Source organism: Oryza brachyantha, chromosome 7 (genome assembly GCF_000231095.2).
Source record: "Oryza brachyantha chromosome 7, ObraRS2, whole genome shotgun sequence".
In the NCBI taxonomy this organism is placed as follows: domain Eukaryota; kingdom Viridiplantae; phylum Streptophyta; class Magnoliopsida; order Poales; family Poaceae; genus Oryza; species Oryza brachyantha.
In genome coordinates this window covers 9,339,811-9,353,245 of record NC_023169.2, presented here as the reverse complement: position 1 = coordinate 9,353,245, position 13,435 = coordinate 9,339,811, and the positions used below count along the sequence as shown (strand labels likewise).

Here is a 13,435-nt window from a genome sequence, read left to right as displayed (position 1 = left end):
TAGCCGGGATGACTTTTGGAAAACGGACGACGGCGTAAGTGTTGATTGATTTATATCTTTCTGTCCCTTATGGCATGTACAAGTGGCTCTTATTGTCGTCTTTATCGCTGCATGCTTGTTGACGTGAAAAAGAGGCGATAGGGAAGAGAAAAGTGATTGTTTTGCATGAAGTCAGCAAAACATCGACTTTTGGCGCATAAAACAATGAGACAACCAGAAAATCTGTTTTATACGTGTGCTGACTCTGTTCAGAGGCGTTGATTAGATGAAATGTGAACAGAGAATTAATTAGCCTGTAATTATGAAGATTATGAAGAGTCAACTTGAAAGAGTGTCCTTTGTATAAGAAATTTTTTCTACTGGTGTGACTTGAGATATAACCTATAATAGACTCTACTATTGAACATGTCAGGAACATGCCCTAACAGATTCATGATTAGATGGCCATTTATGTGATAGGAGGAAAACATATCAGTTATACGAGAAACCCCATACGCCCACCAAAGCACTATAAAAAGAAGAGATTTTTTTATCATTCTTGAAAAAATATCTCAATATATCATACTTTTTAATGTAAAAAGTATGATACCTTAAGTTACTTTGAATCTTAAAGTACCAGAAATTTATAATAAAATTCTTAATATTTTGAAATACTTTTAAGGATGGTAAAAAGTCCTAAAAAGAAAGGTGCGCTCGCGGTGACTGACATACTCCATCTAAAACCTGAATTCCTCCTCCATCAAGGAAAGCTATGAAAAGTGCTTCGTGAGGCGACAAACTTAAGACGTTGGCATCCCCGAGGCCAAAGACATCAAGCAAATCACCGGCGATCAGATCCGACCACTAAAAAAGAAGAAAAGGGAGACCAATATGATAAGAGGGGACGGAAGGGACCTATCGCTTAATCAACATGTCTCTATGAAATCTTCCGCATTTAAATAAATCCATCATCATGTATAGACTAGGGTATTAATGTTGTAATCAATCGTACAGACGTAATTAATCTCTAACATTAAGGATATTTTTTTGGATAGTCTCGAAAATAGATTCCGATTCGGGTATTTATTTTTAGAAATGAACACCAATATGGTAAGGTCATTGTCCGATGGAAACCAGATTTAGTTACAAACTGTGTGGATATTTGTCCAGAAAATTATTCGGATAATTTCGGGAAAATGTCCATTCTATAATAAGTTACTAACTATACTTTATGTCCATAGATCTATCCCATATATATATATATTACTAACAAACTGCATGTAATGCACTAAGATTATCTTCTTGTTTTATTTTAGAATTAAATTATAAAATATAAATTTGTGATTTTACGATGGAGACAACTTCGTATGTGTTAATTCTAAATTTAAAACTTTTTATTTTGGAAAAGTAAAAACTAAAATCCATCGTAGTAAAATCTAAAGAGTCATATTATTTATGATAGTCTGTTTTATTAATATAAATAATTAAATATGATAATCTATGATAATATATAATGTATGTATAGTAACTATATATTTCTTTGTACAAAGACAAGTAATACTATTATTTTTACTTGTTTGTATGATATATCACTATGTATATACAATTAATAAAATTTAAACAACTTGATCTATTCTTTAATATGTAATAAGGTTATAATTATTTGAGGAGTCTGTTCTAATGGCTTTTATATACTGATAAAAATTGTTACCGTATTCATACCAATTTGTATTCGTTTTGTATCTATATTCGATATTATTCTATTTTTATGTATAGGGTTTCGATTCAGACTTTAAAAAATATGACAACGAATATAGTAAACCTACTTTTCACCTGTTTACTGCCCGTTTACATCCCTATTCATACACACAGACAGAGGCCGGTGGCCAGGGAGATCTCCCTCCAGGATACTGTGCAGGCACAAATGGTACCCCTGTTCCAAAATAAATTTATTTTCTAGTTTCTAGATATCATGTTTGACGGTTCATCTTATTTGAAATTGTTTTACGATAAATATTTTTATGGTTATAAGATGATAAAGCATAAATGTACTTTACGTGTGACTAATTTTTAATTTTTTTTGAAATAAAATGAATAATCAAATACTAGCCACATAATTAAAAATAAAGTTTTTTCGAACGAATGTAATGGGAGTTATCTACCTATGGTAGCGTACTAGTAGTACCACAGTACAGCGAGATGAATGCCTTTCTGTGGAAAAGCAAAAATGCACGGACCACTTGAGGGATTATATACGAGAGTTCATCAATTTGGTTCTCCTAACGGCAACACGTGCTCATCTGTGACTAGCTGTTAACGGTGTACTCCTATGTCTGTCTGGTGTGAATGCGTATGTCTGCTCAGCAGTCATGAGACGTGTATTAAAAGCCAACAACTTTTCTTCTCTCTGTCTAGTTGTCAAAAATTTTTCGTCAAAAACATTATATTGAATCTTTAGATATATAATACATCATTAAATATAGATAAAATGAAAAACTAATTACACAGCTATGTGAAAAATCACGAGGTGAATCTTTTAAGCATAATTAGTCCATGATTAGACATAAGTGCTACAGTAACCCACATGCGTTAATGATGAATTAATTAGGCTCAAAAGATTCGTCTCGTGGTTTCTAGGCAAGCCGTGAAATTCGTTTTTTTCATTCGTGTCTAAAAACTCCTTCCAAAATCTAGTCAAACGTCTGATATGACACACCAAAATTTTCATTCCCCCAACTAAACACCCTCTAACTTGTTGGGGAGCTAACATGACCATAGGAACTCTCTGATGAGCTTCGATGTCTTAAACACGAATCCAATAAGATATAATGATCGTGTGAGCTTGTTTCTTACGCTTAGCAAAGACTACACTAAGTTAGAAGATGTGTGGTCTAGTAATGGTCTTACAGCTAAGAGCACTAATAACTCCTTGCTTGGATGTCCGAACACTAGGCCTGCTAAAAACTATGGGTGGGGACTAGCCTAGAAAAAGCCCGGCCAAAAAATCCAGGCCCGACCCCTGGCCTTTCTCTGGGCGGGCTAGGTTTTTTGGGTTTTCGAGGGACGGTTTTTTTTTTTTTTTGCGTTTTCTTCGAAATAAACATCTGGTTTTTTGGATTTTCGGATTTCAACGTTGAGGCCCGAGCCTAGCCCAGTGCATGGTCCAGCTTGCGTTTTTTGGACCTGGCCGGCTGGGCCAAAGTTGGACAGGCCTACCCTGACACCAAAGAACTTGTTTAGGTGATTTTAGAATAGGGAGCAGCATTGATCAAGGACTATAATATACGATACACCTTAATACCCATTAATACCTATAAAATCATAAAATTGTCATCTTTATCCTCATTTAAAAGAACACAGGCTGTGTACTAAAATCAACTTAGATCTGCATAGCACTACCGTTAGATCCTCCGTTCCAAGATGTTTTAGGTTGTCGGCCCTTTCTTCCTGAGCGGAGGGAAAAATAATCGCCCCCATCTTTTCAATTATGCTTGTGTTTCTAAGCCAAAAACTAAATTTTTAACTTTAAATTTGGAGTTTAAATTAGAGTTAATTTTGCAGTCTTTTCACCAAAATTTATTTGCTAGCATTTTCTTTTAGATCGCTAAAAATACATATAAAAATTCTATTCACGGATTATTTTTCGTTGTATCTTTGAGTCCGATTTTTCTAGGTTTTCTTTCTCGACTTTTATATGCACGCTTCCAAAACCATGTTGTGTTAAGATTGAAAAAGAAAATAATATAAAATAGACTATTCATAAAATGGGCTAAGGATACATTCAATTTAGATAAAAATTTTCAGCAAAATGACCTTTTTTTCTAAACAAAAGGAGGTGCAATAACAAAGTTTTGACTATCTCTAAATCCAAACTTTAAAATCAAATCATTACTTTCTCTTTAAAAACACTTTCTGTTTGCACATTTCTATAAACTGCTCAGCAAAATGCTCTACAAGGCTAAAATTTATCCATTTCAGTGTTATTAGAAACAACTAATCCATTTTCGTTGTTAAATGAATAACAAGTTGTTGTCTTTGCAATTTCTTGTCATCTAGACATAGGGTCCCTGTTTTTCTTAATCTTATTTCTTATAAAATGATCAAACATTACAAATTTCAGTTGTTAACGCATCATCATTGCCACTGCCAAAATCTTAAATCTTACTTTTTTTTCTAGGTTTATTTTGTTGTTTGAATTTCTTTTTTTCTAAAACTATTGGGGAAGGAGGCAATATTACTAATTACTAAGCTAATTGCATGGTTGCACGACAATATAGGATTTTAGTTCTTTCTTTTAGGGAAAAAGGAAGCTGAATCTTGCAGTTGTATAAGGGGAGAAAAGGAAGTTAGTCTTTCAAACAAATAAAGAGGCAGCGATGGCTGACCAGGGCGTGGAAGAGGCGGTGACGCACCTGGCGTTGAGGCGGCGGTGGAGGACCTGGCTTATCACAGAATCTATTTAGTTTTGTCAAATTATGGTTTATCATTTTGCTGCAAGTACATTCTACATTCCCAGATCCCAATCTATATAGCTGCACTTTTATGCATGCTTGAAATTACATTGGCTACTGCTTGTACGAGGAGCTTAATCTCGCCTCATCTATACATATTATTGGCAATAAAACTATGATCATGATTCATCTGGAATATTATGTTCTTGGTTCTCGCTGCATAAGTAAAAATATTCATGCGCAGTACGATGCACTTTGCATATTACATTCACAATTAAGCATGCAAGGAAATAATTGACATTTTCTTGATCAACACCTAACTTTCTTCATGTCTCTTTGTTTGTAATTGTTTTACTTTTTTTAGCAGCTTATTGTCAAGTTTCTTGACAACTATCGTCATAAGCAAGGTTGTTAAAAAAAAGAACCATATACACCTCTGTGGAAAAATGCAGATATACCTTCATTATATTTTTTCACTATGCAAATATGATATTCTCCAGCCAAAATGATTGTCAATCTACAACCAAATTGTCCCAGAGCTAAACTGATTGACATGCGGAATTAGATTCACAACTTGTGTTTAAGAACTTCAAACGTATTACAAATTGTTTTTATTCATAATTATTGTTATTTCATATTTTCTATATATGTGGTAATATCCTTATTTATAAAGATAAAAGCTCTATAACCTTGAGTATAGGCTGCAGCTACCTAGGACACAGAGGGGGCGGCGAACGGGGTTGGAGGCATCCGATCCGACAGGGACAGGAGGGCATAGAAGGGCGGGAAAGAGGGTGGCGGGGTGTGATAGGGTGGCGGCGGACCACGGACCCAGTGAAGTAGGCGGCGGTGAGTCCGAGCCGTGGACGTGTGACGTTGACGACTAGGGTTTGGGGATGGGCAACGGACGTGTGACGACAACAGCGACGTCTTGGGTTTAGGGATGGGTAAATGAGGTGAGGAGGTAGCTGGAGAGAGGAGAGTCAGATCGACCGTCCAATCCGGTATAGATTGATTTAGACAATTGGATGCATCACATGATGATGATGATGAGTAAATCGTGTTCGTCCACTATAGGGTAGATCAAGCTGAGTCTAAATGCATATAATTGGTATGTTAAGTTGTTTAGCAAGAGGCGTACGTCTACAACACAGATGGTTGGTTGATTAATGTATCATAACTACAGTGGTCATCACCGCAAAATGGATATGAAGAAGACAGAGAAGTAGTTGTAATCCAAATGAAAATGGTCGCCGACGAGCCTACAATAAATTTGATGTGAGAGCGGGGGATGTGGATGGCGAATTCGTCAACACTCTTGAAGTTGAACCCAATTCCCCCCCCCCACACACACACATGCCGTTGAAGTTGATGTCCCCGGCAGTGGCACCCTCGTACTTAGTGTCATTGTCAACAATGCCTGATTTGGAGGAAAGATCGTCGCCGACGACGTCGGCGTAGCACCCCCACAACCCTCGTGTAGGCATGCCAGTGATGAAGGTCCTGTAGGCGCGTAGGCGGTGATGAAGGGCGTGTAGGCGCGCTGGGCGGAGAAAAACAAAATCATCGACACGTCGGTCAAGGAGGTATACTAAGCGGGGAAGTCGGCACGACGACGAGGCATGGGGCGCAGTGGGTAGAGATCTCGCCGGCAACGTCTGGTCGTGGATGTGCAGTGATTGGCAAAATCGTCGGTTGAGGAGGCGTACTAGGCGGAACGGTGACAGGGTGTGGGGGCGCAGTGGGCAGAGACCTTCACCGGCGACTCTGGGCCGTGGATGCGCAGTGGGCAGCGAAATCGTCGATGATACCCGTGAAACCGCTCCCTCTCGAACACTCGGCGCGGTTCTCGAAAAATTCGAACTATGTTTTTGTGCTAGGTGTCACGTAAGTGTTGTGTCTAGACAGTTTGGTGTGTACTCTCTTATCCGATGGTTTAGATCATATCCAACGGATTGGACAGTCCTCACATGTGCGCACGCTATAAGGCTATTCAGTGCGTACACACTCAATAGATTTTACACAACTGTAAGCCTACGTGAATAAGAGAGAGAATGTAAAATAAAGGAGGTTGGTTCTTATGCAAGAGTTAACTTTACACATGCTCCAAGATAGTTGCATTAAATACATAAGTGAGAGAAATAGATAGAAGAAAAATATTAGAGCCAACACTATATCTAATCTATTATACATGTTAGCTCTAATATAAACTTATAGCTAGTAGTTGGCTCTACCATTAAACTTGCTCTTATGAACTCTGAAACCTTGGACAAATGAACAACACCCATTGAAGTAATCACCCCCACTTTGTTGGATCTGGATCCTCTGCCTTTATCCTATAAAGGTAAAGGAGCACACTAAAACATGTCTAAAGCTATCATGCGGAACAGTCATTTACATGTCACCAAACTCTGTTTGGTCTATTGCAATGATCAATCTCATATGTCCATCACAGATCGGACTGTTAAAAATAGTCCAAAGTCACAGTACCATGCATCTCACCTGTGCCCTCTAAAGGCGGAGGATCCGGATTTCACTTTGTTACTCTCGTCGTTTTTGTTTTGGAATGGAAAAAGTCCACCAAAGGTCTCCGAACTTAAAGGCGAGTATGTTTTTCGTCCCTTAGCCAGAATACTAAAAATGTGTACCCCTAAACTTGCATAGTCCATCCAAAAAAGGTCCCTCTACAATATTGACTCACTTTTTTGGCTGGTTTTTTTTAAAATTTTTTCTCTTTCCTTCTATTCCTTCCTCTCCTCTCTCTTCCTCCGCTTCTCTCCTATACTAGGGCTAGGGTGGACGGTGATGGGCGAGCGGCGGTGGAGAAAAAATTCTCCCATTAATCTCGTTCCTTTTTTAGTTTCAGAATGCATGCCCGTATACGTATTGTATTGTTCCGATGTTAGAAACTCGACGTCCAAATAATTGGTGTTAATTGATAGTAAGTGTTCACACGATGCATGCATGCATGGGTGCGATGGTTCCGTATGTTCTCCTTGACGCCTCCGACGAGAACCCTCGTCCGGAGAAGTCGGCACCGATGAACATCGAGTTGTCCTTATTCGACGTCGTAGAGGAGATCAAGGCCACTGTCGGGAAGAGGTGCCCTGCCGTGGTATCCCGCGCCGACATCCTCATCTACGCCATGCGCGACGCCAGCACCATTCTCAGCAACGATCGCGTCAACTTCGACGTCCCGGCGGGTCGCCTCGACGACTTCGTCTCCTCTGTCGATGAGGCCTAGGTGGAGAACCCAGACCCCACACTCACGCTTCAGTAACTCATTGACAACTTCACCAGCAAGAACTTCACATAGAGAAGATGGTCATACTGTTCGGTGCGCACTCCATCGGTGACAGGCATTGCTCCTCGTTCGCCGCCCACCTCGTCGCACCACCGGACTAGATCACTCCGGCGGTCTGACCTCGCCTCGCCCCATCTCGCCAGCCCCTGCCGCCAGGGACGGAACAAGAAAATTTCAAAGAGTAGGGCTAAGCTAATGTAGCATTAACTATTTTTAAAAATTATATGTTAATTTTGTATAATTTTAAAGGGATTATGGACCTAGGCCTAGTACCTCCCCCGCCTTCCGTGACCCACCGTCCGCACCTTACCCCCCACCGTCGTCCACCCCAACCCCAGGATAGGAGAGAAGCAGTGAAAAGAGGAAGAAGGGAGAGAGGGAAGGAAGGAAGAGAAGAGAAGGAAAAGAAGGAAAGAGAGAAAAAAATTAAGAAACCTAACATGTGGGACCCAGCTGACGTCACCTCAGCAAAACCAATTAAAAATAAGTCAATACTGCCGATGGGCCTTTTTATGACGGATTATACGAGTTTAAAGGTACACATTTCTGGCATTTTAGCTAATAGACGAAAAACAGACCCCTCTTTAAGTTGAGGGATGTTTGGTGGACTTTTTTCTTTTGGAATTCCAGACGGTAATCAGGCGTCAGAGCCTATGGGCTACCTCACCGGGCCTAGGCTTGTCCAGCCTGATTAACCAGAATTAAGGGCCTGTTTAGGGGAACTTTAGATTCTGAGAAGCAGCTACTTGGTAGTCAGCCTGAGAATCTGAAAAAGTTTCTAAACCCAGCTTCTCCTTCTTTTGGATTCCTAGTTCATTTTTCAGAATATATAACTACAGATTATCAGAAGATGTGAATCATTTGGGACAGCTTCTGGTAGAAGCAGCTTTTGAGATAAGCTGCAGCTGGGAGAAGCTCTCCCAAACAGGCCCTAAGCCCGTTAGCTCTCCGCAGCGCGGCCCATACCATGTAAAAAATTCACCGGAGCGGTTGGCTGATCCAGGCCCATTTACCACCTCTAAGTGGTCGGTGACGAACAAATCACCGGCCGCGCTCGGGATCCGGGAGCGCCGCCTCGTCTTTGCCTTCGGGTCGGTGAAGAATTCACCGGCCACTGCCGCCGCCGCCGGCGCCACCGCCTCCCTGATTCCGCCACGACTGTTCCCAAGGTTCGGTGTACCCTCTCCCCCTTTCGTCCTTGCTGTTGTTAGGTCTCTGGATCTGCGCCTTTCACTCGCTCGCTGCGGATTTTTCTCCTCGCATTGCGATCTGCGGATCTCCTGCCTTGTTAAATTTCCTGTCGATTAGGCTGCTGTGCTAAGCTACGGCCTGCGGAATTATTGTTTATTTATGTGGCCGATTTGTAGGCTGATCTTCTGGGTACAGCTTAATTTTTATATGTTGTGGGGCTGTGGATTTTAGTTGTTCCTTTGAGCCGGTTATTGCTTTAACACGCTAATCTCGCTAGTTTATGTGTTGGATGCTTCTTGGTTTCATTTCCATCACTGGATGAAACAGTACCTCTCTCATCTTGTTGATATTTATCTTTAATCTTTCACTGAAAATTTTGACCTGCCTGCCTGTGATTATTCTTTGGTGTCAATATTCCAATTTACTGCGTATCCTTTTCATGTTCTTTGTGGTGTTATGTGATTGTTTGCAGTAGACAGTTTACAATGGTGCTTAAACTCATCATTGGTCATTGTTTGCCAACCTGCAGAAAAAGGCTGCATCTTTTTCCATGCCTAGTATTAGTCCCTAATTGCAAAACGAACTTCACTTTGAATGGAATTCAGGTGGGGAAACTCTTTGCCGTGGTGAACAGTTCAGAATTTAGAAATATAATGTTGCAGACAGACCACACCTTGTAGCACCAGTATTGTAAATTCAGAATATAGAATACAAATAGAAAGTATTACTTCCATTAACTAGAAAGTATAGAATACGAGTTTAAAGTTATTATGCTTTATCGTATTAAAACAGAGCACTACACATGCAAGGTTTATTAAGACCGACTACAACATATGAGATGCTAAAGTAGCTCTGATGTGTTACTATGTTCCCGGCCGTTGTGAAGTGATACCGATGATGCAAACATACTGTGAATTAGGTAAATACATCCTGTGGCTGCCAGTGAGGATTGCCATGATGTGAGATATACTCAGATAAGCTAGCAGGTTAAAAACAGGAAAGGATATATTTTCATTACTCTCCTGCTGCCACATGGGATCACCTAGTCCATGAACCAAGCTTATAATTAGGACTGTTCAGTGAACCTGGTTTTCAATGGGCTATCAATTCATTAATCTTCAATGGCAGCACGTTCTACTGCTGCTGTCTGGACTCTGCAGTGATGCTGCCTGCAGTGGCCTCTGCTGTGGTTTTGAGCAGATTGGCTAGCAGCCCGCTTTTGAACTTATAAACGGAACTCCATGTGATACTAATAAGTGGTGGTATCTCAGAAGTCCGAAGTTGTATTTGCATGTTCTGGTTGAGATTCATCTATACCCTATTGCTTTTGCTGTGTGGGTTGCTAGAAATTAATCTAGTTTCATTTATGACATTTGAGATAACATGATTTTCCTTTTCTTTCTGCTTATAGGGAACAGTGGAAGTGTACAACAAGGGAGTGCAGGCAGATCCTGAGAAAGGACACAGAGGTCTTTATTAGCTGAAATGGCATCAAAGCTTCAAACCTTTTGGAACCATCCTGCTGGCCCCAAAACTAGTTAGTTTCCTTTGTTCTTTTCTGCACTATTTCCTGGCTGTTCCTGCCTATCTTAGATTTTGGTGTATAATTTCTGATCCTTGTTAGAACGATGATCTCTACTTTTATTGTGTGAACATGGAAGTAATACGGCGATGCTATAAACTCCACAGTAGCCTGTATATAATATTTATTGGTTTATTATTTATTTGACACCCTGGTCCACATTCTTGGGTATTTGATACTGAATAAACCATTACTATGGAAGTGCAATCTTGCCTTTTCAAGTGAATTTTTGGATTAATGCAAATGCCTCATACCTTTTTATTTCATTTTTAGGGAAAATGGGATGGATATATATCTGATATTGGTACCACTATAACTTAATGTGACCTTGATTATTGCAGTTCATTTTTGGGCTCCAACATTTAAATGGGGTATCAGTATTGCCAATATTGCGGACTTCGCTAAGCCACCTGAAAAGATATCCTATCCTCAGCAAGTTGGTATGTTTAGGCTGTCCAATTAACCCATGATATTCCCTCATTCCATATATCAGGGTCATATCAATTTGTTGTGTTGCCTTGTGCATTGTTAGCACGCTTATTCTGGTGTATGGCATGCAGCTGTGACTTGCACTGGAATCATTTGGTCTCGCTACAGCATGGTTATCACACCGGTAAGACCTTTTCTTGTCTATATATACAGCAGGTTGAAACTTTCCGCTGTAGTGATCATGTGGCCACTTTGTTTGCAAACTATATTTCGTTTCAAATGTGAAGGTATATACTGTATGCTCCCACTGGTAAAAAAATGGAAAATGAGTCATCCAAGTTACATTTCGAAGATTTTGTTGATGTCCAAAATGACATGTATTCCTGACAAAGAAAGAGATTTACACATTTAAATATCCTGAATCTTACATAACTGAGCACGTGTTGTTGTCATTCCATGTTTCCTGTTCTCTCTTTTGTAATGCTATAATGTTGCAGAAAAACTGGAACCTTTTCAGTGTTAACGTTGCAATGGCTGGTACAGGCTTGTATCAGCTTTCTCGTAAAATAAGGTTTGTAAAAAGCTTATCTAATTTTCGACATTGTAATTTGATGTCTTGTAAGAGTAATATTGTATAACATTTACATTCATTTGCAGGAAAGATTACTTTTCTGATGAGAAGGATGCTGCTGCATCATTGGAAGGATAATGACGACAGACTAGTATAACTGATCGAATACCCTGCAGCCTTCCACCCAGTCTCAGTTTACTTTAGAGTCTGAGGTGCAGAGTTTGTTTCTATGTTGCTTCTGTACTTGAACGATGTAAAAAAAAAAAGTATCCCTGAAATCCAAATAATCATTTTTGCATTTTGTGCAAATAATATGCATATACTCAAATATCCCTTTCCGCTATGCTGACAGTGTCCATTCAAATCTGTACTGGACAAACTTAGCTAACAGCAGTCAAGGATCTCCATTGTTTTCAATCAGAAGCCACTACTGTTTTCTTAGAAACTAGTTAAATATCTGTGCTTTGCTACGGATTTTAGGATGTGTTATCAAATTTTCTTATATAAAATAGTCACCTTAATTTGAGTTTATATGTAGATATCAATCTATATTTAACTGGTTTTTAATATTAAGAAATTTGAGGGCTAAATTATAAAATTGCAGTAAGGATAGGTGGTGTAGATAATGTATGGACTGCAGTTTCCCCTGGATGCAGAGTAACGTGTCTTCGTTGGTAGAAAAGCAGTTTTAGACCTCGATTTACATTACCTGCCATTACTTGCTGTCATTTTTTTGGACACTTCGTGGTGGTAGTTGCAATGGCTTGCTCAATTGAGCATGAAGTTGTTGCAGACTCCAGAGGCGATCGTTTGGAACATAAATAAACTTGTTATGGTTAATCTGAAATGTTGATGTTCCCGAGGAAGAAATGAAGACAATAACCTTCTGAAACATCTTCGGTTGTTTCTTAGCTTTTTGATTTACCGGGCATTCTTAGGACAGACGCTATACTTTCAGAGAAGAGATATCATACTTTTGCAGCATTCTAAGGCCGGTACATGTGTAAATTGTGTATAGTCGTTTGTTTCGGAACAGAATAGCAAGTTCCTTGCAATATGACTATATGTGACTTTTCCTATTTGGTGAGTTTGGTTTTTTTTTTTTTCTATACTATTTAGAATACGCAGTAGTCATTCTCACCCTCTCACATGCAGCGTGCGACCATCGACTGCATAATAGACTAGAAAAAGAAAACAACGTAAGTATTAGTTTTTGTAGTCTATCTTTAATTTTAATTATACGTTGCAATGCACGTTACCGATATGAAGAGAGAGAGAGAGAGAGAGAGAGAGAGCTGCAGCTTAGCTGGTGATCCATGGCCCTTCTGATCTTCGTGTCCAGCTCCCCCAGACTTGCTCTAAAATTCCTGTCATAAGTTGGTAATAATTCCGTGCCAACCTCCATTTGATTAGCGATGGTTACCAGTAAACATCCCCACTTCAAATCTTTGAACATGTTTTACTTGGAGCCCACTCCTTTGCAATGTGACGGCCCTTCAACAAAGTACAAAAGTGACTACCAAACAAACCTTAGAAACTAAGCACCCAAATATGATCTTCCATCGACACATTTGGCCATTACTTGATATACCTATATACTACCTAGTAAAATTTTAAAAAACAACACTTCAAAAGTAATATTTACAGACAAATCTGTCAATATATATTACATTATTACGAGATAGCGAGAAAGAAGACGAAGCTATCACGTTTAATCTTGATGTGTAGGATTGTCATATTGATTAGAGAAAAATAGAAAGATATGAACCACTTGAGTACCTGACCATGATAGGTCCAGGTTATACAATGTGGGACTGACAAATTAATTGAGGAACATGAAAGCCCACCGGCATTTATCCAAACCCAGCAAATCAAAAATTGGTAATGAAAAAACATTCTGACCTTTGCTCAACGAGCTACCGCCAATT

At 39.5% G+C, this 13,435-nt stretch overlaps 1 protein-coding gene across 1 annotated transcript; it reads left to right on the top strand.

Moving 5' to 3' along the window:
- The first annotated feature begins 8,761 nt into the window (after positions 1 to 8,761).
- On the top strand, positions 8,762 to 11,967 carry LOC102722592 (mitochondrial pyruvate carrier 4-like). Its single transcript, XM_006657601.3, has 6 exons — positions 8,762 to 8,903; positions 10,337 to 10,462; positions 10,849 to 10,947; positions 11,068 to 11,120; positions 11,434 to 11,507; positions 11,594 to 11,967. The coding sequence occupies exons 2-6, from the start codon at positions 10,411 to 10,413 to the stop codon at positions 11,643 to 11,645; spliced, it is 330 nt and encodes a 109-aa protein (XP_006657664.1). The 5' UTR covers positions 8,762 to 8,903; positions 10,337 to 10,410; the 3' UTR covers positions 11,646 to 11,967.
- The last annotated feature ends 1,468 nt before the right edge of the window (positions 11,968 to 13,435 follow it).